This window comes from Podarcis bocagei (genome assembly GCF_964188305.1).
Source record: "Podarcis bocagei genome assembly, chromosome: 1".
Lineage (NCBI taxonomy): Eukaryota > Metazoa > Chordata > Lepidosauria > Squamata > Lacertidae > Podarcis > Podarcis bocagei.
The window spans coordinates 63,534,505-63,561,004 of NC_138125.1; the positions used below are offsets into that span (position 1 = coordinate 63,534,505).

The 26,500-nt window shown below is 42.5% G+C and overlaps 3 protein-coding genes across 9 annotated transcripts in view; 1 reads left to right on the forward strand and 2 right to left on the reverse strand.

Annotated features, from left to right (window-relative positions):
• The window catches only part of GAS2 (growth arrest specific 2), a 118,636-nt gene extending 104,107 nt beyond the window's left edge, over positions 1-14,529 (forward strand). For all 6 annotated transcript variants that reach the window (XM_081166194.1, XM_081166193.1, XM_081166192.1 and 3 more), the window contains one exon: positions 13,693-14,529. In XM_081166194.1, coding sequence (XP_081022320.1) covers positions 13,693-13,911 — 219 coding nt within the window. In that variant the 3' untranslated portion in view covers positions 13,912-14,529. The remainder of the gene's footprint in view (positions 1-13,692) is intronic.
• FANCF (FA complementation group F) overlaps positions 1-26,500 on the reverse strand; it is a 315,286-nt gene that overhangs the window by 123,521 nt on the left and 165,265 nt on the right. The gene's annotated exons all lie outside the window — the stretch shown is intronic.
• On the reverse strand, positions 18,076-25,562 carry SVIP (small VCP interacting protein). 2 transcript variants are annotated; one of them, XM_081213393.1, is made up of 5 exons: positions 25,405-25,562; positions 21,703-21,753; positions 20,860-20,973; positions 18,884-19,942; positions 18,076-18,839 (listed from the first exon to the last, which is right to left on the reverse strand). In XM_081213393.1, exons 1-4 carry the CDS (start codon positions 25,465-25,467, stop codon positions 19,928-19,930), a joined length of 243 nt encoding a protein of 80 aa, XP_081069519.1. In that variant the 5' UTR covers positions 25,468-25,562; the 3' UTR covers positions 18,076-18,839; positions 18,884-19,927. The 2 variants fall into 2 exon arrangements, with proteins under 2 accessions (XP_081069519.1, XP_081069518.1); XM_081213392.1 differs by having other exon boundaries at positions 18,880-19,942.

Below are 26,500 nucleotides of genomic sequence, written 5' to 3' on the forward strand. Positions count from 1 at the left end.
AATACTGTGAGTAGATCGCAGTCTCTTGGGAGTTGGACATGCTTGATATAACAGTTAAAGTTAGATCTTAGCTACAAAGATGCTTGCCATAGTAAATGCACCTTTCATATGCAAAAGGAGTCTCTTCAAATGTTTTTCCCAATAACTAAACTGAGAATTGGATGAGCACTTCTGTGCCACACTACTTTATTTTCACTCCTGCTTTGTTTGTTGTTTGCTGTAGCCCCTAAACCTTCCTCAACCATGTCAGGAACTAGAAGAAGGAATAGTGGCAATGATTATGTTTTCTAGAGATGCCAATGGACTCAGATCTGGAAATAAGTTTCAGAATTCAGTAATGCTTGGCTCAAAGGAGAGGTAAAATATGACAAGCTCCTGAATTCTCCTGTGTCTTGGATTAACATGTAAACCAGAGAAGACATTCCTGGTTTATTTACTCCTTTCAAGTGGTTTTCTGAGTTAAGTCGCTGCAGAAACCCACGCCCTGCAGGGTACAGTAGACTTAAGTTCCCTCTCTCTCACCCATGTACAAGCTTGCCCAGATGCATCTCTTCAAACCCCATATATATGTTTCTGCACTAGTTATTTATTTGTTTCCTACATTTATATCCCACCTTTTATCCAAGGAGTTCAAGGTGCTGTACTCTGTTCTCCCCCATCTCATTTTACCCTCCCAACAACCCTGAGGGGTTGGCCCAGGGTCATCCTGAGAGCTTCATGGCTGAATGGGGTTTAGAACTCTGTTTCCTGGGTCCAGTATTCTTAACCCTTTTGTCACACTTTGCTTAGGAGGCTGATATGAGGAACTGGCCCTGGTCATTGTGTGGGGGCAAAGCTCTATACTCCCTGTGCAGGATTCTTGTTCTTGCTTTGGCACATGGAGGCATTTTTGATGGGAGGAATGTTAATTTTTCTGAATGTTGGATTGGCTCAAAAAATAAATAAAAATCTAAACCCTAAGGTTTTTGTTTTTTAAAAAACCCCATATAATTTGCAAGTTAATTTGAGGCAAACAAAGGAGAGTTTGCCTCTTTCTTCTTTTTTTCCAAAGCAGAAAGCTTTGCTCTCTGTATGCGTAGCTCCAGAGTGCATCTCCTTCAAGAGCTCTGTGATATTACATGCATCTAAATTGATGTCTGTGAATGCTGATCCCCTCTACAGGACCCAAACAAGGCATTGTAATACAGAGACAGACTATGAGGCTGCCCCATCAGAAAGCTACTCACTACTTATTTGTGAGGAAACACCTTCTTGTCACAGGGCCAAATTCTACACCAGAATCCAGTTGTTCATGCTGAAAGGAAATAGGAGGATAAAAGCTCCCGGATACTCTGTTTCAGCAATCAGTAGAGTTTCTTTTTTCTTTTTTTGGCATTTAGAGTATATTTCTAGTCCAAGACCTTAGCCAGAGTCTGTAAAGGGTTTTTCTTTTCTTTTTTATATATATAAAAAAAGAGTCTTCTAGTGTAAAGGGAAAGATATAAAACTGATGAATGTCAAGACATCCAACGTTCTCAAATTTCTTACATTAGGGGATTTCAACGGGGCTCTGCCTAAATGTCTCCATGTTGCATTTGGCAGGGAGCAGCACTCTGGATGGCTAATGCTAAACTCAGATCATTTATCTTCAAATCACAAAGAAAAAATAATAATAATATCAGAGCTATAAGGCTATCAAGTACCTCCATAGTTAGGAAATGTGGTGTGTAGGGAATACGCTCTATCTCTCTTGGAACCCATGGGTTTGCTGTAAAGAAAAAGGTTGTTCATGAAAACTGACCCCTCTGTAGCAATCTAATTAGTTGGATGGATTTCAGAATTAAGTGCCTCGCTGCTTACTCATCAAGTGCCACAAGGATGAAATAGAATAAGGCTCCTCCTTCCCCTCATCTCCTCTCCATCCTGAGGCAGAGATCTAAATTCCACATAACATAGGATAATTACATCCTTCCCCCTTTTACCCAGTTCATACTGACCATGGGGGAAAAGTTAGTTGCAAAGTCTTATCTGGCATATAGGAAAACCAGACGTTTCTTTGGCAAGTCGTGTTGTTCTCTTTTGTCATCTCTGGTATAAGGCTTGCTCACTTTTAAGCAGCAATTCAATCCTTCAGTCTGCATGGATTTGTATTCAGTGTTTCAATTTAATCCTATCGTTCAGAAATCAGACATATTTGAAACGAAGGTTCAACTCGCTTCCATTATGATCTTTGCGGTCACCGACTTACTAAACTCCGTTCAACTTGCCCCATTTTCCTGCATTGCATATATGTTCTGTTCACCCTGATTTTGCATTCAAATACAGAACAAAAGATGGAAAATGTTTCTTGTGACCTCTGAAGTGCACACATGGAAAATTGGCTGTGTGTTCCTCTAAACGGAGAACTAGACACAAAACACTGGTTGTGGCATAAATGCTGGCCACTGGATCCCATTTTAGGTTAGAGGTGATTGTCTTCAAATGCAGTATGAGGACACAATTTGAAGTAGCACTTTAAATATGCATGCATTTTTATGGCAGGTTGATATTTCCTTGACAAAGGTGGCAACCCTATTTCCTACTAAAACTGAATTTGTGGTAGACATGATATTAAATTGTACATGGAAGAAAAGGATATTTCAAGGCCATAAGAAAATGGGAGGATATACTGCTCAGGTACTGGAACTGTAGCTTTTCATCCACCTTGTTAATTTCATGAGCCTCAGTGTAACTTGGCTTTCTAATTAACCTTTAACTACTCTCAGGAAGCTCCTTTTAGTAGCAGTTGGTAACCTCGATCCCTTCCCCCCATTGGGATTTGCCTAAGTAGCCTATGGATCTCTGTATGTTTAATGCTTTTCTTTTGCAATTGGAAGAGTTTCCCAAACCAATCTTTTAAAAATGCTATAGGCATCTTAACAACCCCCCCCCCCCGTTTTTCCTGGAAGAATGGAAAGAGTGGTGCTGTGTTTTTCTCATTAACGTTTTACATTTTCAGGGACTTTTTTTATGTGGGGAGCTTTAGCGATTTAGCAAAAATACTAAAGACAAGTACAACATAACGCTCGGCAAGAGTGTGCAGCACAAAGGCCCGATAGGCTCTCTCTCTCTTTTTTCATTATCCTGACATTGCTAAGCAACCAAGGACATATTGCTTTGTATTCTATGTGGCATATTCCGTCATTTTTAAAGCTGCCCCCTCCACTTTAAAAGCAGTGTCATTATTGGGGACCAGAATGAATGAGTTCAAGGATATTATGACTTTCTGTTCCCTGGCACATCTTCTTTACCGGCTCACAGCTGAGGCTCGGCTAGCTTCAGACTTCTCACTTACAGGTTTAATTAAAATTTCTAGCCAGCTCAATCTGTCATTCCTGTTTTCGAAGCCGCTGCTTCAGAGAGGGAGTTCCAGGGTGCATCTGCATTGTTGAATTACATCTCCTTCTCCTTCTTCATTGTCTCCCTATGTGTGTAACCCCGAGTGACAGCAAAAATATTACTTATTTATTCCTTTGCCACTTATGTGCCAAAAATGGCTTCTAAGCGGTGCACAACTATAAAATCAACACATAATTGAAATACACAACACATCTGCACTGTGTTCAGGCCAGTATGAATTGGAAGTATTTGGTGAAACTGAATTGTTGTTTTTCCATAAGCTTGTTCCTCTCACTAGCGTAGCTTAGGAAATTACTTTGAAAAGTATCCCAGTTCTGTAATGGGAATGGGGCTGACACACACATCTGTAGGGTATTCATTTTCCTTAAACAGAAGGCTAACTCCTTGCACTAAAGCAGATTCATATGCAGACATACTTTATTAGACTGGGGAAGTGGAACCACGCTCAGTGTTTCAAATGTGGGCATACCATAGCTTTGTATAATGGCTTTGTAACACTGGCCATTTTATTTTCAAGCACTTTCCTAATGACCTTTTAAACCTGGAATCTGCCTTTTAACTGCCACTGCAAACTGAGTTGACATTTTGCTTGAGCTATCTACCCCAACTCCAGTAGTACTTACTTTGGGGAATTGCAGTCAGTTCAGATTGCATTACAGCATATGTAAATCCGGGATCGCTTGCCCAAAAGTACTTAACTTCACATTTGCACTGGATTGCATTTGCATTTGTTGTCCATTTACTCAGTCTGGAGAGGTTCTTTTGGAATCCTTCGCCATTTACTTAGGTTTTTACTGCCCCAAATCATTTGGTGGTGTTTGTAAACCTAGCTACCTTACTGCTCACCCCTAAGTCCAGTTCATTTATTTTTAAATGCTTCTTGATGGATTTTTAAAATATAATTTATGAATAAGCATCAGTCCCAACAGAGATCCTTAGAGGACCCCAATGCTTGAAAAGGTCCATGCTTCCTTACCTGTGTAGCATCTCTTTTTATTATCACCCTCTGCCTCCTGTCCTTTAACCAACTACAGATCCATAGGTGTACCTGTCTCTATGCCCCAGTTTAATCAGGAATATTTGGAAAGGAACTTTATTAAAAGCTTTTTCAAAACAGAAGTCTGTAAGCATCAGGTCCCTTCTGCTATTATATGAAATAGGAGATCAGTTTTGCAAGCCTTTATCATAACAGTCTCTTTTCCAAGCTAGCACCCTAGACTCTAACTTGAATATCCAGTGTGTTGCATGTCCACAGTGGTGCAGTGGGACTAATGCTGCCATGTGTCACAGTTCAGCTCTGCCCAAACCTCACATTTGATGTCTCCTCGGATGAGGAACAAAGGGAGCAGGACCCTCCAGCATATTTCAATACTGCCAGTGACCCTGAGAAGCCGTAGAATCTGGACACCCCTGCCTCAGGACTAGAAAGCCCTAAAAGAGCTGTTTGGGTTCATGGTCTGCTGTGCCTCACACAACACCCTTAAAATCTTCTTCTCCAAGACCACAGGAGAGAAGATGGTGGGTCAGGCAGGAAATTCACAGCCATTGCCAAAGTGCCTGTCTAGCTGTTCATGGCGCTACTTGGGAGAAAGGGGAAGCACACAGACGTACCTGCTCGGATCATGACCGCTCTTAGCAAGGAGTTGAACCTCTAGCTCCTACAGAAGCTCCCAGCCTGAGCTATCACTGAAGCAACAGCTGGGAAATGAACACTATGGAACAGCAACCGTGCAAATGATTTTCAACATCTTCCCACTCCATATGTTTAAGAGTGGCATGCTTTGCTTTGCAAAAAAAAATCAGACCTCATTTAGGTACATGGAATTAGCTATGCGCAGTTTGATCTGTTAGTTGCCCTTAGTCCCTATTGAAATCAGTAGGACTTCAGGTTTCAGTGACCCCACTAGGTTCAACCAACTTGGCCTGGATCAATCCAACCCATCATTCTCTGGACTGTTACCCTTAATGTGTTAGCCTTTCCAAAGAATTTCATTGAAAACATTGGTATTGGCTTGAATCCTAACTTTCCTTCTGTGAGAATTGCAGAGTTCACACTGACATAATGGAGCTTTCCCTCCTCCCCATTCCCTCCGCAGTGCAAATGGAGAGAGGAATTGGTGGAAATGATCCACATGTGTGAATGGAAGAGCAGCTTAAGATCCAATCCATTTTCTAGTATTTTTTTTGCTGCCATTCATAATCATAATAATAAAACATTGTGTTTGCATTTGTGAACCCAGGAGTACATTGCATATATGTAGATCTCTAAAAGAGGGGGGAAATAGGGCAATATTGCAAGGATATCTTGATTTCCATGTAGACTGGTATGAAAATGAAGGTGTTATTTATGAAGGCATGCTGCAGGAACCTGAGCATTCTATTAAGTAGAATTTTGGGAGTTTCTCCCCTTCTCTCCCTCCCCTCCCCACCCCTTATCTTATATCCTGGTTAGCTTCTTGGTTGGAAGCTCAAGAGCATATAGTGGTACCTTGGGTTATGAAGTTAATTTGTTCTGGAGGTCCGTTCTTAACCTGAAACCATTCTTAACCTGAAGCACCACTTTAGCTAATGGGGCCTCCTGCTGCCACCGCACAGCCAGCGTGCAATTTCTGTTCTCATCCTGAGGTAAAGTTCTTAACCTGAGGTACTACTTCCGGGTTAGCGGAGTCTGTAACTTGAAGTGTTTGTAACCTGAGGTGTTTGTAACCCGAGGTACCATTGTAGTCTGAAAGGGATAGGGCAAGGCAAGGGGAGATTAATGAAGGGAGAAAGGGTTCAGGAAGAAAAGACAGTGTGGACCTGTTGTTATTTATTAAATTTCTGTACCAGACAAAATGGTTCTGAAATGTATGGAGTATATACAGCAGGGCTTTTTTTCTGGAAAAAGAGGTGCCAGAGCTTGTGGACCTTTTTTTAGGAGGAGCATCAAACGACCAAAGTTGTTGAGACCACAACACTACACATGTGCCCAAACGCACCAGATAGGTGCCGGGACTCAGTTCCGGTGAGTTCCAACTGAAAAAAAGACCTGATTAACTGTATGTAGACAGGATGGAGAATGAGAAACTGGGAATGGTGTGTGTGTGTGTGTGTGTGTGTGTGTGTGTGTGTGTATGTGTGTGTGTTGTTAAAGAACACTATTTGGTCATTCCAGGTGGGCACATAGCAAACTGATCTTGTGCACTATTCAGGCCAGAGTGGTTGAGATGGTTGGCTTGTGCACATAAGCAAATGAAAATTAAGACATGAGCCAACCACTTCCACATGTGCAGAGCCACACATGATGGAAGGGCTCACCCACACCTCCACTTTCCCCTAGGAAACCCCATGGTTTACCACTGAATTGGAACAAATTGCGACCAGGTTTTTCATATCCTGGAGGAGAATGGGTATCTCAATACACATACATAAAGTACAGAAGGGCTACATGGTCAGATTGGTCAGGTCAGGTGTTATAGCACACCTGGCAGAAGACGACAAAACCAGCCGAGGGTCCTTTTGTGGGGAGGATTCAATAGACTCAAAAGCTTCTCCTCACTCCACTTTCTCTAGAGATGTGTGCATAATGAGGGATGGTCTGTATTGTATGTTTACATTGCCTTATTTTTTTGACCCCTCTATATTGCAGTTCTATAATATTCAGTGGAGTAGGCCCCACTGAAAACCATGTTTCAACTGAGTAAACATGCATAGAATTGGACTGTAAGTGACTAAAAAGGTTAAAACTGCAGTCTATATTTACAGAATAAAATAACAGTCCATGAGATCTCTTAGGCTGCAATGCTTTATTCATTTACCCAGAACTAAGCCCCGGGACTTCCTTAGACATCATTAAACATGAGCAATGCCTTATCCTCCAGCACCAGTCATACATCTTAGAAAGGTATGTAGACAGGCTACCCCCGGCAGCTGATCCTGGGGGTTTGGAGGAGGATATTCTCAGGGGGTTCTTTTGCAACATTTCCACCTATCTGACACTGTTGAAAGATGTGCCACAGGAAGATCATAAGGCACTTTGGCACTATTATGGTTTCTCCTTTGAGTACAATGAGGAATATCATGTTTTGAAGCTTGTGCAACTAGAACCTCTGGTTGTTTTCCCAGCTTCACAGAATGCTGTCTTCCTATAGTATTCAGTGCAGAAAGGACATGCTTTGTAGGCAAAACTGGGCTGAAATTAACATACTGTCTCTCACCTTACCTGCTGGTATGAAATTGTCAGATTGCATCCAGCCGCTGTACTTTGTACACAGAGCATGTCTGCCATCCAGTGGTAGCCATCATCTTTGCAAGTTATTCCTCCGTCAGGTTAAGTTAAAAATGGTCTCCACACAATAGTTCTAGAAATATATGCTTTGCTTTCCAGGAATATGAAAGATCGAATGACTTGGCAAAGCTCCATTCTGCAAATTTTGTTTAAAAAGGAAGTGGGTTTGCATCGTAGCTTGTCATCATTTATCTAATCTTTGGCAATGTGTTGACAGAAAGCAGAACAGTTTATTGTCCCATTGTCGAATGGCTTTATAATGCTGCCTGTCAGCATGCCACACCCACAGTCTGTAAGAGCTTTAAATCTGGCAAGCAAATGTCTGCTTTCTATAATACTACATTTCTATAATTCTTCATCACAAGGCTCCATTTAACAACAGGGAAGCTCAGGGAAACTCTAATGAACATGGGGCCATACAATCCCTGAGCTTGTCTGTTCAAGCTCTGGAAAAGCCTCAAAGCTAACTGACACAGGGCATCTCCAGACTGTCAGGATTTGACACATATCAGATCTTCAAGTTTGCACAATTAAAACGGGTGAAAGTACTCTGGCACCCTAGCACAGCGCATCCACTTAAAAAACAACAACCACCACTCTGGACTATTTGTGGTTAGGAGCAAATGCATTGAAAAGTGTAGGATGAATGAACAACTAATGTAAAATACCCGTAAGCAAATCAAGATGAATTCTGGTTGTCATATAATAACCATCTTGCAAAAAAAGAAAGAAGCACAAGTGTCCAATAAAGACTGGTTAGAAACAAAGCTCTGTGTAAGCTTTGTGCAAGCAAAACAGAATGAATGCTTAAGAAATTGGTCTCTCGGAGAATCTCTGTATACAGCAACTGAGAATGTTTAGGGTTATTCCCATACTGTCCTTTTTCCAAGCCTTACTGCAACCCTGGAAGGTAGATCAGGATGATGACAGTGAGGAACAGCAGCAACATCAGTACCACCATCATTTAAAAAGATAAAGGATGGTTAAGTCCAGTCAAAGGTGACTATGGGGTTGCAGTGCTCACCTTGCTTTCAGGTTGAGGGAGCCAGCGTTTGTCCACAGACAGCTTTCCTTTCATGTGGCCAGCATGACTAAACCGCTTCTGGCGCAACGGCACACCGTGACGGAAACCAGAGCGCACAGAAACACTGTTTATCTTCCCACCACAGCGATGCTTATTTGTCTACTTGCACTAGTGTGCTATCAAACTGCTAGGTTGGCAAGAGCAGGGACAGAGCAACGGGAGCTCACCCCATTGCACAGATTTGAACGGCTGACCTTCTGATCAGCAAGCCCAAGAGTCTTGGTGGTTTAGACCACAGCGCCACCCACATCCTACCACCATCATACTGCCAATGGACAGGTTGACACTTGCCTAAGCAAGTTTGTGATCTAAATCAGGAACTGCTTTGTGTGTAACTCAGCCTGTATGCTACACTATGATTTACTTGTTATAAAAACTGATATTGTACCTTATGGAGAAGCACAGTGTTAGCATTTAGCAGCATTTAGTGGGGTCTGTCCATGGATCATCCACTGTTAAAAAGCACACCACTGACTTTTCTCTGCAAGGTGGAAACAGGTAAGGCTGCAGAGGCATTGTGTGAAATGCAGCTAACATTGAAAGGATAAAATGTGTAAGTTCTTTTTCAAATGTTCTGCCGTCGTTATATTGCATTTGTCTACTGTTTCTAGTATTCTGCCTTCCAGCTAATCTGTTGAACACCTGTTATATTCTTCAGCATTCAGCAAAAAGCACATTTCCTTAGTCGTCAGCAGCCTTATGTTGGTACAGTGCCATCTCAGAATATTGTTACATATAAAACAGCACAGAAAGAAAGTGTACTGACCCATAAAGAAGGCAAACAGTCTCTGTGTAACCATTGAAAAGCTGTGGGGAGAAGGGGAAGAATGTCTCACTTAATGGATGAATAGCCTGCAATGGTACTGTAACTTGCAAATGGAAAATATAAGTAGGTGTTTGAAAACACACATTATAGTATTCCCAGGAGTCAAAGGTGTTCCAAATTCTAGATCCAATTTCTTTTAAGCTCCTGGTGTTGGAATCTGACTCATTCATAAATGAAGATTCCATTACTGAAAACAGTAATTTACTATTTGAAAAAAATGGGCCAAAAACTGGACCTGGAGTGGAATAATAAGCAAATTAACATGACAGTATTAATTAGCAATGTAATTTCCCTCTTGTGGCCTATCTTATACTTGTGGACAGTACATCTTAGAATGAACATAATACTCATATTACTTATTTATTTAACTTATTAGTTGCTTGTCTCCCAAAAGTGTCCAAGTGACTTACAGTAAACACGCACGTGCACACACACACACACACACACACACACACACACACACACACACACTACTATAAAGGAAGGACATAAATAAAGGGGATCATATAATATATTAATATATTGTCTAAAATAACACTTACAAAATAAACAAAAACAACCCAAGCGGCCCACCATATAAATAACAACAACATTAAGTATACTCAAATAATAAACAAAGTATACTCCCACTCACTAATCCGCAGATAAACAACTATTTTTCCTCTTCCAGCTGTTTCTAATCTGTGGGTAGGTCCTGTGCCCCCCAGGGATGAACTGACATCTCTGCTCCCTCTTCACAGGGGAGCAGTAGCAAAGCAGAGCAGACAGGTGATAGCAAAAGTCTGGCCTGCTTTGCAGTTGGTCTGGCTACTGTTCCTCTCCAGCTGCTGCTGGTGGGGGTGCCATATAAACGTATTGATTAAGTGATGTGAATACTTTGGCTTCTTTTTTTCTAGCATTGGGATGGATCCATATTACCACCCATGGGGTTATTATTTTTATAATGGTGATGATGCTTTAGATGCCTGCTAAATGCACATTTATTTCAGCAAGCCTATCTGGACATATGGGACTGGATTCAACTACCCCATTCTGCTAGTGGAAGCCCTTCACAAGAACTCCTTCTAGTGCAATGGGACTTCGCTCTCCTTCTCTCCCCATGTCCTCTCTGTGGTTCCTCCAGATCTGTGCTCAGGGGGAGGAGAAGACACACCTGGCAAAGCAAAAGGACTTTCTCTCTGGAAGAAAGAGAGGGGGACACATTTTAGTGACCCCAGTGCAAATGCTTCTAAAGAATAAAACTGAGGTCATGCAATGGGTGTTCTACTGGCACTGTTCAAGTTAGCTTTCTAATCTAGTGTGTGAATAGCAGGGTGGGGAGGGGCTTTCAAGAACATAAATATTTCCATTTCCCCTACAACTGAAAATCTGCTAAGGAGCTTTCGTGTCTGAAATGGCTTGCCGCAGGCCAAGAATTCCTGAATATCCAAACTTAAGCTGACACACTTGACAAATAAGTGTCAGAATCTCAAAATCATTCAGATCTGCTTGTGTAGCTGAAATTTGTGACATGACTGGGCCAAGCAGGGGGCGGGAATGCCTTCAATGCATAGCTGTATCACATTTCAAAAGTCCAAGCATTTGTTCCCTGGGTAGAAGGGTGACCTCTAAAGGTTTGCATTGATTGATCTACCCCAGAGCTTATGAATCTTTCATTCACTGCTAACTTGGCAGGAGAGAAATGGCATTTCCTTCAGGCTATGAGGCTTCTTTGAAGTCAAGGCATCTTCTGCATCTCGTGTTTGCAGCCATGCTTAATTATTGCTTCTATTATTCCAATTTATTTTATTATTCTGTTTTTATTAATCTATTATTCTCCTGACTGAAGATTAAAGGCAGAGAAGAAGCCAGCAAAACAAATGCTATCCATCTTTGTGTTTAAAATGCTTTGCAAAACCCTCTGGCTGAAATCCTCCACCTGCTTAGCTTGCGTAAATCCCTTTGGCTGCAGTTGCAACTGTTGTAGTTTTATAAATGTGGCTTCATGTTTGCCTCTCCTAAACTTTGTTTCTTTCATTAAACATTAATGCATTTTATTTTATTTTAAATAAAAAGGAAAACAAAAGGGTATGTCAGGCAGAGTGCCACTGATGTGTTTTATGCAGAATACTGATGTGAATCTCCTACTAAGCCCCCGCAAACAGGCTTTCACCGTGATTGTATGTTCAACCTTTTGCCCTGTGTTGTGATGTATGTCATAGTTATGATGTTCTGTGATGTAGATTTTTGTCAGAATCCATATCATGGCATTGGTTTCATTGTCACGTAGGGCATCCCAACATTTTGCGTGATCTAAGAAAAACTTTTGCTATCACAATCACCAACTTTCTTGGGTATTGATATCTGGCTTAGGCTGATTTCCACTTAAAAGTGGCTGTACTTCTGTTGTGGTTAGATGCAGTGAGATACTTATTTCTAAGAAGTGCTGTTGCTTCCATTATCTGTGTAAAAGCAGCTGAAAGTGAGCTCCCCAATGAGTTGTCCTCCTATCAATGCTGTCATCGATTTACATTGCTCATGTCATTATTGCATTATTGCCATTTGAAGGGAGGAAAGAAAGTCTCGGGGTAGGAGACTTTCTGTCACTGGAGGTATTTACCTGGAGGGTAGATGACTCAGGCTGTAGCTGCAAGCTTCCTACAGTGAGCAGTGGGTTGGACTAAATAATCTAAAAATCTATTCTTCCTTTCCACGCTTTTCTGTCATGTGCAAAGCTACCCAGTATCCCTTTGCCTTCCCAAGCTATGAGGGCCACTCAGCAGTTCCTACAGCCCTGACTGTGATGTTACAGTGCCTCCTCAGCTGATGCAAGCACCGTAAAACAGTGTCACATTATTAATCCCTCTCCTCACATATTGCCACCTCCATTTTAATAACACTCCTGGTTTCTCTATAGAAATTCAATGGCAGGTCTTGTGAGAGAAGAGCCCTCTTGTGGCAGCCTCCCAATAGTAAAGATTTATGTGATTCATAAATGTCTCCTGGAATCATTGCGATTAAACATTTTCCTGCTTTGGTTTTAGTGCACGTATGGTAGCAGCAATGGCCGTGGGCATGTCTGGAATTTATTCCACAATGAAACACAATGGCTACGCTGTCAGTTTGCTAGATTCTTCCCTCTCCTCTGACTTTTTAACTTCTCCTCTAGGAGAGTCAGTGTAGCGATCAACAATAGTATTACTAAGGGCACATTAGTCGGGCTTGTTGTGGGAATATTTCAGGGGGAAGTGTGGAGGGGTTGTTTTCAAATGAGAGAAGTACAGCATACTGTTTCTTTTATTACTGTTTTATCAAATTGCCTAGTTCTGGACCCATTTTAGACATAAATCTAGCAGAGTGACAGAACTAGCAATTACTCCACGGTTGCAAATAGGTTTACAAAAAAGTAATATTACCAACATGATTTTCATAACTTCTTTCCTGCAAGTGGGAGTAAAATGTATGGTATGATAATTTGACCGACAGCCAGAGGAGATGCCCATTCTATTGTTGAGAGTTGTGTCAAGAGAAAATGGTGGAATAATTATAACTGAAAACTTTTCTTATGTTGACAATGATTTCCCAAGCCTTCCTAGGAAGGCTCATATGAACTAGTTCCAGGGAAGGCGTTGATTCATATCTGCTCCCTCCTGATGCGTGTTATCCTTCACATACTCTGCTAATTCTGGACTATTTATGAACGTGATTTTGCTTTCCTATACGAGCCATCCTGCTTCCAATATGCTCTGAATTTGGAAAGTAATCTTGTACCTACTTGGGATAATGAAATAAGAGCCATATTGTCTAAATAAAGCAGCAGTATAAATTTTTGTTCATTACCAGTTTTGGCAGGCAGGGAAGAGGAGAAGAAAGCTCTAAACTACATCATTTAGGGAGATATTAAACAATAGCAGGGCCCAAATGCAACCTTGCATTGCACCCATGAGCAGATGTATGCTGTGGCAAAGCTTTGATTGCCTCCCCTGCAGTTTCTGCAATAGCACTGAAAGTGTTTAGGACTGAGCCGTTACTCCCAGTGATTTCAACAGGATTACAGTGAACTGGGCTTTGAGTGTTTTCAGGAAAAAACTTGTCATTCACAAACATGAATTTCAGGAGTTATTTTTCCCCTCTCCCTCTTTTCTTTTGCAAATTCAGATGCTGCACAACAAGCATGTGATGGTTCGCGTAGGAGGCGGCTGGGAGACGTTTGCCGGGTATTTGCTGAAACACGACCCGTGCCGAATGCTGCAGATTTCCCGAGTGGATGGGAAAACATCCCCGATCCAGAACAAGTCTCCGACCATCAAGGATATGAACCCAGACAGCTACTTGGTTGTTTCTGCCCATTACAAATCCAAAAAGGAGATTAAGTGAAATGTTCATTCGGGACTCTGTATATGTAGGCCCATGCTATCTTCTCAAGTGTAGTTACATTAGTTGGTGCTTTAAAAGGACTCCTGAAAATTACATGCAGACTGGAAATGGCAACCCATTTTGTGGGTTGTTGAACTGTAGAACTATTTATTTCTAGTGCTGTTCCTTTTTATACAAGTTACCCTCGATAGGTTAATTACTACAATCTGATTTTTAAAAAACAGACATATATTTTTAGCCAAATTATTACTCTATGAATGTATTCTTAGAATGACTTATGAGTCACATTAAAGTAACAAAATGTGATATATTTGTATGGAAAACATCTATGATTCTCAATCATTTGCCCTAATTCAGAGCTCTGTGGTTAACCTCATTATTGGCATCCCAAAAGCTCCAGGTTCACCTCCAGTTAAAAAAAAGAAAAAAGCTGGGTAGCAGATGAGAAAGACCTCTGTCTGAGACCCTGGAGATATATTGCCAGTCAGAGCAGACACTGCTGGGCCAGATAGATATAAGGCAGCTTTCCCTGTTCTGACACACACTGTGAACTCCTCTGTTTATAGGCTGCCTCATTCATAGATGAGACCTGATTTTTTTTTACAGTGGTGCCCTGCAAGACGAATGCCTCGCAAAACGAAAAACTCGCTAGACGAAAGGGTTTTGCGGTTTTTGCGTTGCTTCGCTAGACGAATTTCCCTATGGGCTTGCTTCGCAAGACGTTTTCGTCTTGCGAGTTTGTTCGCTTTTTTCTGAAAGCCGCTTGAAGAGGCGCAGTTGCGACGGACCGTGCTTTGCAAGACGAAAAACATCGCAAGACGAAAAGACTCGCGGAACGAATTAATTTCGTCTTGCAAGGCACCACTGTAATGCATTCTTCTGTGCACTTCATCAACCCCCACCCCCCTGCAATGAATGGGATACTCTTACAGGCAAGAGAATGTCATACTTGCATCACATAGCTCTAGGCCTATCAATAGCTGCTGTGCCAGTGTGTTTACTGCATAAGAAGGTAGATAACTGGTGGGAAATGCCTGTATATTGTCTTAATATATGGCCTTTCCCAACTGGTGAAAGAAACAAGCAGCAAGCATGTATAGGTTTGAAAACAAAAGAGCAGCCTCCATAGAATGCATGCATGTGTTCTATTGAAAGCCACATTAAGAGTATTTGTCCTCCTCCCCTGCTATAATCTGTTTTAAGATGTTTCAATATGGTTCATGTATGCTTTTGGTTCCTAAGCTGCATATAACACCAGGTACTGACGAGATGGCAATGCGCTGTTGGACTACAAGTCAAATGCCACCTGGGATCCCCCATTCCCCTCACCCTGTACTCTCTAAACCAGTGATGCTGTTGCAAAGCAAGCTCTCTCAAGTGACTGCATCAGAGGTATGCATTAGGTGGATCGAAAGACAGTAACCATATTTACATCTGGACAACAGAAAGGCTAAAGCTGGCCTTGACAAAGATAGAGAAGAGTGCCTTGGAATTATTACAGGGATGGGGAACCTGTATCCCCCAAATGTTATTGGGACTACAACTCCTATCATCCTTGACCCTCGGCCATGCTGGCTGGGACCGATGAAAGTTGGAGTCCAACAATATCTAGAGGACCACATGCCCTTAGTATAAAGAGCTAAAGAGCTTCAGATTGGCCAACATTTTGGAATGATAAGACTCACGAGTGTGTTTCATAGCTTTAAGTTACAGCTAAAAGAGTAAGTCCACTCAGATTTGTTTTTCATAGTAAGTGCTAAAGAAAATCTGTATATCCTTTTGACAGAGGAATGATTCCTGACAGTCATTCTTCCCCAAGGATAGGAAGCCTGTAGCCCCCCGGTGTCATTGGACTACAACTCCCATCATCCTCGACCACTAGCCAGGCCTAGTGGGAATCGAGAACCCAACATGTGAAGGTGCACAGCTTCCCCCTCCCCGTTCTGAAACTTTCAAACTTGACATGCGAATGCAATCACCAGTAGTACTCCCATGTATCTGCTGTTTGGGTGCTTGGTATTTGCCTTTAGATTAGCTCTTCCTGGCTGTTGTGCTTGAAGGGTAACAGTATAGCTTTAGGTGGTTATAGAAATGTATAGGCAGTTATAGATCGTTGTCCCACCGTGTGATGGTGGGATATTCTCTGCCGCTGGATTTAGTTATGTTTTTGAGCATATTGAATAAAATATGGAAATACTACATGCATTCTCTGTAGATAAATGTTGGGGAGTGGTTATGTTACACATCTCCGTGATATATAGGAATGCTAGGGTTTTGGTTTATTGGTTTTGCTAATTTTCTTTTGTCTATACTTGACAACTTTTGTGCCTTTCCTAGAAAAATCATTGTTCGAGGATTATTTGAATGATGACTGTATAAATTTGAGCTGAAATCACATGGTGCATTAGAAATAAACAGATACTTTTAAAAAAACAAACTCTCAGTGGTTCATTGCAACATATTGCTCTCACAAACAAGTAGAGACTGACCTAAACCTACTCAGATTTTGCAGTGTTTTGGGGGCTAAACACTTTCCATGAGCATTACCTATTTATTTTATATACCAGGGCTCACGAGGCAGTTTACAGTATAGGTTTACCTATAAGTAATCCTTAATCTGTAGCTATAAGAACAGTCACTTTCCGTGAGCTGCTGACGGAATGGATCTTTTGACCATCATTGTCTCAATCCAAATAAGAAGCCTACACAACTTGGATGTTCCACGTAGGCTGGCATTGCCTTGATCTTTTCAATGCTTTGTGCACACAAAATGGAAAATCCTAGTTGAAGGCATCAGACCTCAGAAGACAAGCATGTGTGTAACCTCTGCTCCTATGTAGTGTCATCAGATACCTGGAAACACTCCAGGGGCATTACATCAAGGACTCTACCTGCAACCAATATCCTTTTGTTATCAAATTACATATTTGACAAGAACCTAAGATCTTTTTATAAAGGTACCCCTGCCATTCCGGGCCAGTCGTGACCGACTCTAGGGTTGCGCGCTCATCTCGCTCAAGAGGCCGGGAGCGGGCGCTGTCCGAAGACACTTCCGGGTCACGTGGCCAGCGTGACAAAGCTGCATCTGGCGAGCCAGCACCAGCGCCGCACACGGAGCGCCGTTTACCTTCCCGCTATAAAGCAGTACCTATTTATCTACTTGCACTTTGACGTGCTTTCGAACTGCTAGGTGGGCAGGAGCTGGGACCGAACGACGGGAGCTCACCCCGCCGCGGGGGTTCGAACCGCCGACCTTACGTTCAGCAAGTCCTAGGCACTGAGGTTTTACCCACAGCGCCACCCGCGTCCCTAAGATCTTTTTATACATTACTTCAAAATCCCTTCGATTTTGGTGGAACTTGCTCATTCCAAAAAAATATGGAAAGGACATGGTTTGTCTACAGCTTGTGCACTGCTTTCTTTCTACTACGCACTCAAGTTTTCAGGACAGTGGGAACAAGATTCTCACCTGCAAAAAGCTTCTGGATAGAGGCTATCTGCTCTCTCAAAGTACTAATAACCTGTTTTTGGGTGTGTGAGACCCCTCAATCAGCTTGTTGGGTTGCACACAAACAAGAAGAGGCAGACACCTTGCCTCTGCAATAGCAAATGGGGTAAGCAGGATTGTATCTATTCCTAAGAAGTCTCAAGTCGCCTTTGGAGAGGAGAGTGGTCAAAACAAATATGTAACAGGATATAAAGCTGTAATTCACAGTCTTGCTCTTAGTGAAATTAAAAACACTTGGCTCCTGAAAATGTGTTTTAAAGATAATTCTGTATTAAATCCTTCTGTAGTATTTCTGGAAAATATAAGCAAAGAGCACAACTTGTAACACAAATAAAATTCCAGTACCTTTCTACAACACCATGACTTGTCACATAAAATAACACACTCCTTTCCTCAAACACAAAATCCACATTATTCAAAGCTCTGAAATTCAAAAGTACACAGACCTTTGAAGTATGGCAACTATAACAGCCAGAGAAGTATAAAAAGTTCAGCCAGTAAGGGGCTGAGACCTCACACACCTACTGTATGCACTGAAAGAACACAGTGGTTTCGCACCAATTAATGTAGAAAGTGCTGACAACGGAAAGCTCTCAGTCCAACATGGACCCCCTTTTTGGGAGCTCAACAGAAGTAATAAAAGAAGCACAGGCAACTTAATTCCCAAATTGGCACTTTAATAATAACTTTTCTTAGCATCATCCTCTTAAAGGATGCTCTGCATTACTGGAAATCTAGATGTCGCAAGTGTTATTCCATTGGTATTACAGCAGGAAAAAGCAGTAAGTACAGTATGAGTGCAACACAAATGCCCATAATTATGTTTGAGGTATCGGTATTTTACAACGTGGCCAGACTTTCTGCACTGTATTTATTAAAACAATCACATTACGTGAACAAATATGAAGACAGATGCCGGACTCTCTCCTGCCAGATACTACACGATACACCTTGTAAAGCTAATGAGTGAAAGGGAAATTGCCGTAACCCACAACTTTTCTCTCAAAACTGGGCCAAATGCATCACTCCCAACCCAAACCTGTGTTATTTTGTGCCAAGGAAAGGGAAAACATCCGATTCTCAGTTAACTTGTTAAAGCACTTGGACAGTTTTAGTTATAAATACAGCATAGCTTATGAAATTCAACACAGAGTTTGACCTTTAGGGGAAAGGCTGCAGACATTATATTACTGTGGGCTAGAAAACAAGAAACATACTTTCTTTAGTAGAAGCTAACTCAGCAGAATGTTGAGAGGTTTTAAAACTGCACATTCCTTCCAACTTAATTTCATTCCATTTTAATGGGGTATTTTATTGTAGGGATTTGTCTGCTCTTTGAAAATCAGCCCTACCTATAACAATGCTGTGGGACGGGAAAAGTTAAATAACCCGTTTAAGTTAGAGGAAGTTCATTTGGGCACTTTATTTAAGCGCAAGCGCGCGCGCACACACACACACACACACACTCACGCGCGCGCGCACACACACACACACACACAAACACAAGAGTTGCATATAGTTTAGATTTTGTTTTGTACATTTTTTACTGAGAGATTTTTTTAAAAAGCCAAATATGCTTTGGGAGCATGCAAGAAACCACCAACTTAATTTTAAGCACAAAAAGTAAAGGCGAAACCATCTCCCTCATAAGCTGATTTAATTCCTTGGTTTTCTTCAAAGAGACTACATGAATATTCCCTATATTTGTTTCAGAATACTAATTTAAAAATAAAGAAATAGCCAGAAAGCAGAACATGTCAAGGCTTTGTACTGTCTACCCAGTTGACATGACAGGCATCATTCAGTACCAACTTAGGGACAACTGCAGGCAGGCAAAACCTTTTTGGTTTAATTGTATTTTAAGTGATTCACAATCACATACTCTCAATGCTGTAGAAGGAAATATGAGATAGCAAAATAAATCCCATAAATATTGTCCACTGCCCTCCCAGAGTTAGCATTTTTAAGAATAAGACACAATTTCTTACCTCACGGTGACATTTCTCTTAAATATATGAGTTCACCCTTAAAAGGCACCAAAGCTTCTATCCTCAAAATACTCACTCTCACGTTAAGATTTAAGGACTGTGACTTAAATCTTACAAGTGTGACACAAGGGGAGAAAAGGACACAGTTAAGTATCTGGGCACACTGTAAAAAGCAGAATGGATTTCCATAAGAATCAAGGCAGGAAAATTTCATTTATTACATACGTGTCTCCTCAGGCCCCTCAAATATGTTAAGACATGCAAAACTCTAGAACATGGCAACGGAACTAGTAGGGGACTGTTGATTTTGGCCACCTCTGTTGTGCATTGTGAAGCTTTCACTTGACAACATCCTTAGTGCACATCTTTCCCCTGCTCTGCTATGGTGGCAAAGTACTGCTGCATCTTCAGAGGCAAACAATGGCAAAAACCAGACACCGAACAAGTGCCATTCAGTCGCAAGAACTGGCAAGGTCTTGGCAGTAGGATGTCTTCTTCCCTCCAGGAGCTGCCCTTGGAGTTATCCAACTTGCCACTAGGATGGGAAAAAAAAACATAAGAAGGTGAAAAGGGGATATAAATTCACAGCCTTGTTTTATCAAGGGATCTTTATCAAGATCAAGGGTTTTATTATACATAGGAATAGGCTTACATTTTGTGAATCCAGTTCATCTGCTCATGAGAGGCCACATTTAGCTTATGCATTGATTATTTCTTTCGTATTTGGTTTTTATTGGACACCTCCAGCAATAATTTTGGACCACCAGGAATGCACAACAAATGCTTGTGTATACTCCTAGGAAATACAATTCTGTTCCATAGCATTCCACTCAAACCCCTAGGTCATCAAGTGAGGCCACTTGTGGCTGCCACACACCTTGGATTTTCATGTAAATAATACCTGCTGCAGAGCTTTAAGTGTGGTGGCACCCAGATTCTAGAGTACACTCCCACTGGAAATGAGCATGGTGACAACAATTTGTTCTTTCTGGTGCCTGCTTAAGAAACTTACAATTCAACCAGTTTTGTAGCACTGCTGGATATTATCCCTGCTGGTTTTACAGATGTATTTAATATATTCATTTTTAACTTTCTTTCTTTGTACACCTCATGACATTATCAAAGAGTGGATGCTTTATAAATTCTTTAAATTTAAAATATTTTTTAAATTATTTACTCAATTTAATGTTTTCGCTTTTAAATGTCATAAGACTCCATCACACTCCTATTCTGAAAAACAGTTTTCAGTTGTTCAATGAAATTGCTACGCGTGAAGCAAACCGTCAAAGGGATCTGGATTCCCTGTGCCAAATGCCTCAACAGCAACAAAGCACTTTACAAGACACAGTTGTCTGCAAAAAGAAGGCAATCACTCAACTGACTCTCAATAATTACTTTAAAAAGTGGGGTGGGGAAGAAGAAATTACAGCGTTTAATCTTATGCATAATTACTCTCAGTCCGCCGCCGCCTGGTCCGGGGCCTGATTCAAGGCGTTTTTCCATTTCCTCCTGTTTCCTTTTCCTTTCCTCCACAGAAGATGGATTCTTTATACCCCGAGAAGCAGACTTTAGAAAGGAACAATGGGACACAAGAATCACATGACAATCTAGGGTTTTTTTAATATATAAAAATCAACACAACAATCACATAAAATATTAAATTCATGTAAGGTAAAGGACCCCTGGACGGTTAAGCCCACTATAGGGTGTGGCACTCATCTCGCTTCAGGCCGAGGGAGCTGGCGTTTGTCCACAGACAGCTTTCCAGGTCATGTGGCCAGCATGACTAAACTGCTTCTGGCACACGGAGGACTGTGACGAGTGCCAGAGGGCACGGAAACACAGTTGTCCATGTAGACAACTGGGGTACCCAGCATGGCGTCCATGGGCCACATAGCATCCCTGGACATTCCTTGACTCAGAATCCTCTGAGCTCTTCATGGGTCCAAAGGCATCCTTCCCCAGAAAGGAAAAAACGAGGCAAGGAAGATGAAAGCCTGTGCCTTGCTCTGGCCAGCCATTTCCTCTTGAAACTCTTCAGAAAAGCAATCCTGTTACTGCCCAAAAAGTTTGGGAGACTAGAGTTATTTACGATAGCCAAATATCTAGAAGCATGTGATACCTAGAAACTATTACTGGATATTAATTCCAAAAATATTAGTTGTAAAGCCTATATTCCAGAGCAGCTCAGGAATGACTCTGATGCAATTTCCAGAAAACAACCATTTATCTATTGTTCCCATTCATTCAGTAAGGAAGTATCTGAGTCAATCTCTGTGCCAAACACCAGGTTACCTCCATCTGCCTTTTTTCTGCAGCTTCTGCGAGTTGTCTTCTTTTCAGCTCCTGCAAAAAGGATATAAAAAAGAGTGGTTTAAGAAGTTATTTCACACCAACTTTACTGAGGAGGAAATTGGACTTCCCATCACTCTTTGCAATGCAGTAAATTATTCCCAGTTGTTGGGAACTTGAGGCAAAGTTGCCAGTTCTGCCTGCAACTGCATATAAGCCTTTCAATTTCCTAGTCGACAGTGAGATGTCCAAGTGCCTCATCATTAGGCAAAAGTGCAACCAAGTGAGGCTATGGGGGGGCACATTTCAGGGTGGAAGAATACCGGGGTTCTACTCACCCCAATATCTGACTATGCAGTAGTGGGAAGAAAAAAGTAGACAAACAGTGAGGTGATGTTCATTTCCCGCAGCTCAGGGGCAGAGCACATACATTGTATGCAGAAGATCCCGGGTTCAATCCCTGAAATCTTCATCTCCATGCTGAGCTGGGGAAGTCTCCTGCCTAAAACCCTGGAGAGCTGTGCCAGTCAAAATTGACAGTACTGGGCTAGATGGACCAACGGTCTGATTCAGTGTACACCAGGTTCCTTTGCTCCTAGCCCATCTACATGCACACTTGTTTGGATAAGAGAGGGCCTGCCAATCCAGTTCAGCAGTGGAAAGGGGTATGAGGAGAGGGTGTGGATGTTTGTGCTCCAGCCCAACAACAGTGAGTGAGTGACCAAGTGAGCAGTCCAGTCCAGCAGCAAAGTAAAAGATGGAACATGAAGGACCTGAGGGTAGGAGAAGGGGAAATCAAAGCCAGAAGACAGACAGCACACACTGAGAGATAGACAAGACAGATTTAATCTCTGTGTGCTGCTGAATTAGAAATGGTTGGAGCAGTAGCCTGGGGTCTGTCACTGAGGTGTGAGCTAAGGGGAGGTAAATTCTCTCCAGCACATTATTTTGGAGACACAACATGTGTGTGAGTACGAGAAAGATTTCAACACAGGGAGGGGAGCTTTGGGCCTTCCAGGTGCTATACATTTCAACCCCCCTTTTTCAGTGAGGTAGCTCAAGTGTGTTTTCAATGATCTCCCCACACCCTGCATTTCACCCTCACAGCAGCACTAAAAGGGTGACCTTGAGACAAGAGACTGGCTCAAGGTCACCCAGGAAACTTTGTGGCTGACAGGGGATTTGCACAAAGGTTTTCTCGAGCCTCGTCACACCCTAAGCACTACTTTATAACAGTTTCCACTTCGGAAAATATAAAAATTGATCCCTTTCTAGCAATTCAATTCCCACTGCTCAAGACCGTGGTCAGGATTCCTGGGAAAACATTGGGAGGGAGAGTACATTTGATAACTCCCCCCCAAGTCAACCACATAGCAAAGCATATCACAAATACTGAACGTGGTGAACCAGGCTCCATGCGGCCATTTCCCTTGGCCTTAAACAGGCAGAACATAGCACTTAGGTTGCTGACGAGGGTATCCCGTCGACATCGTGTACACGCCTCTGCTGAAAGAACTGCACTGGCTGCCTCTATGCTACTGGGCACCATTCAAGGTTTTGCTTTTAACATTTAAAGCCCTCAGCCACTTGGGACCAAGAAGTTATCCAAGGGACCACTCACCACCACTGCCTGGTAACTGTGCTGCTCAGATGAGGCACTGCTGAGAATACTGAATGCCCCAGAGGTGTGCTTAGCTTATACAGTTGTACCCCAGGTTACAAACTTTATTCGTTCCAGAGGTCTGTTCTTAACCTGAAACTGTTCTTAACCTGAGGTACCACTTTAGCTAATGGGACCTCCCGCTTCCGCGTGATTTCTGTTCTCATCCTGAGGTAAAGTTCTCAACCTGAGGTACGACTTCCGGATTAGCGGAGTCTGTGACTCAAAGTGTTTGTAACCCGAGGTGTTTGTAACCTGAGGTACCACTTTACTAGAAACCAGACCCTGAGCATTCAGCCCTGTGGAATCAATTACCAGCTGAAATTTAGATAGGCATCAAGCATATTGATGTTTAGGTGGCTACTGGATGAATTTTTATTTAGGAAGGCTTTCCCCGAAGTACGACCCAGCCATTTATGGATTATTAATTGTACATGGTGCTGAAAAGGTTTTAGCATTTTCAGGGCCTGTATTTTATCTCTTTTTTTAATCTCATACACGGTTTCAGGCTGTGAAGCAGTTTATACACTTGTAAAAACAAACAAACAAACTATCCCAGCTGCTCTGCCTCCAACCACATTCAGCAGGCAGGTCTGATGGGAAGATTTCTAACTATGCTCAGCTAAATGTTCTTAGAATCCTCCCTGGCCCAATACAAAAACCAAAGAGGTTTTTTGAGGGGAGGGAGTTTTATTCACCTGTCAATTATACTACTTTAAATGTGTATTTTATGTATGATATTCACCTGTAATGTTTTATTTTGGTATTTTATACTGCTTATTTGTTGTTTCAATTCAGATCATCATTGTTATTTTAAATCTAGAGTGGAACAGAAATGTTTGAAATAAACAAATGTATTATTGCACATCATGTAAAGGTAGGATTAAAACCTCAATTTGATACCATGGAGGGAAGATACTGATATTGCTGTAGTATCAAGAAATCAATTGGTCTAGATGCAATCCCAGGAAATCAAGTTGTCAGTGATAAATATAGATTTCAGAACACAAACTTTCTGGATTTTACTGTTCTACAAACTACCAAGTTTACCTGTAGCTTGTGTGCTATTAAATAAGGTACGTTGTTATAAAAAATGTATTGTCTGGGGTTTTTTTAATTAAAAAATGCTATTTATTTTTTGTGCGAAAATAAGTAAACAATCAAGTTGCAATCCTATGCATGCTTACATCGGAGTAAGCCCCTCTGGAGATTGTGGGGTTTGCTTCTAAGCAACTACACCGTCTTGGGTTAGCTATTACGATTACGTCCTGCCCCCCCCCCCATACCAGCAGAAGCATTTATAGAGCAATTAGACAACTGCACTTCGTACACTTATAAATATTTCAAATATCCTTGAACTATGCATCCAACAGAACGTGTAATCTCTCTCTCTCTCTCATTCTCAGTAACAGCAAAGTAGGTGCTTTTTTCCAAGAGGGCTTGTACACTCCAGAGTTCTGTTCTCCTTTTGAGGCTTAAAAAACACCACCACCAAACTCACTGGCCGCTATTCCTCTGTGCCTGTACCTGGGATCACTGGGGGCGCCTGCAACCTGGTGACCCTTTTGAGCGCACGATTGTTCCAACTCTACCAACGCGTGAAGGCAAGAGCACGTAACAAGGCACTATTGCCTCTATTGAGCACGATAGGGTTTTCTTCCAAGCGGCTAGTCCTTAAGGGTGTGTCTCCCGGCTAACTTCTAAGGCTTGCGATCCTCCAGCCGTTGACCTGGCCCTCGACGGGGCTTCCTTCCAAGCAGGTCTTAGAGCTTGCGCCCCCAGGAGTTGGAAGAGATCTGATGGCCACGCTTTGCGCTTTATCAAATCTGGGAAGGGAGGGGAAAGGAGATCACTAGAAGAAGCGACGCGCAGGTGGAAGGAAGGCGCTTCGCTTCCCCTTAAGAAAGGGGGGTGGGGGTTAAGAAATGTTTCGCTGCTACTGAATGGCGAGACTTCTCTGTGTTTGGGGTGGAGTTGCATCTGGGGTGGCCCTTAATGGCGAAAGGGGGCTCGGAGGGGGAGGGAGACGGACCCCCCGCGCTTACCGGGTCGGGCGTCTCCACCACGTCGTCGGCGGCTCCCCCCATGCAGGGCAAGCACATCCCCATCGCCGCACCCCTCGGCCGGCCGCGGCCGGGCAGCGCCGACGCCTGGGAAGCAGCGAAGCAGGGCCCGCCCCGCTGCCCTCTGGCCTCCCAGCCGCCGCGACGCCGCCGCCTTCCGCGGTGGGGCCGGCAGAGGACGGCGCCCCCTGCCGCTCCGGAGCCGGGGGGAAGGCGGGCCGCAACGCCGGAGAAGGAAGGAGCAGGACAGAAAGAAGCGCGTCTTAAGGACTGGGAAGAGGAGGAGGAGGAAAGTCTCTTTCCATGCCAGAGATCGGGAGGGAAGGAACTGGAAGGGAAACGGCCAGTTCAGAGGACCTGCGAAGCTGCGCGTAGGGTTCTGGTCGCCTCGCCTCGCAAAAGATATTGTAGGGCTGGGGAAAGGTTTAGGAAAAAAAGGACACCCGAGATGATCCAGCGGGGGTGGGAGAAAGGGACTCCCCTACGAGGAAACGTTTCAGCGTTGTGGACTTTATTTTTAGTTTAGAGCAGTGGTTCCCAACCTTTTTTTGGCCATGCCCCACCTAAGCATCTCTAAAATCCTGATGCCTCCCCACCCCGTGACAATTAATTCTTATTATTCAAAAAGTGAACTCCTATTCGCGTGGAGGAAGCCTAAAAGGCCATTAACTGGGTCTAAACAAGCTTCCAAGTTCATAGAATCATAGAATCATAGAGTTGGAAGAGACCACAAGGGCCATCGAGTTCAACCCCCTGCCAAGCAGGGGGTCCTGCCAAGCAAGTTGCCCCCCTTAAAAATCAAATTGTCCCCCCTGTATTTTTTTTAAATATAGGTATGTGCGGGTTTTGTTTATTTCAGGGTGGTTTGTTTGTTTGTTGTTGTTAAATGGCTTTGAGTCGCTTTTGGCAAGAGAAAACAAAAAAGTCATTAAATAATAATGCATTTAAAAGGTGATGCTACTGACTAATATCAAGATGAAGGCCTATCAGGCTTGTGTGTAGAGCACACTGCTTTATGGAAGTGAATGATGGGCAACTTAAATACCCTCCGGGAGCCACACCTCAACGCCTGTCATGT

Bases quoted from the DNA above. Each gene is read 5' to 3' on its own strand.
- SVIP (XM_081213393.1), bottom strand. From the start codon at position 25,467: ATGGGGATGTGCTTGCCCTGCATGGGGGGAGCCGCCGACGACGTGGTG. The intron at 21,754-25,404 runs GTAAGCGCGGGG...TCCTTTTTGCAG, and splicing joins TGGTGGAGACGCCCGACCCG to GAGCTGAAAAGAAGACAACT. The intron at 20,974-21,702 runs GTAACCTGGTGT...TCCTTTCTAAAG, and splicing joins CAGAAAAAAGGCAGATGGAG to TCTGCTTCTCGGGGTATAAA.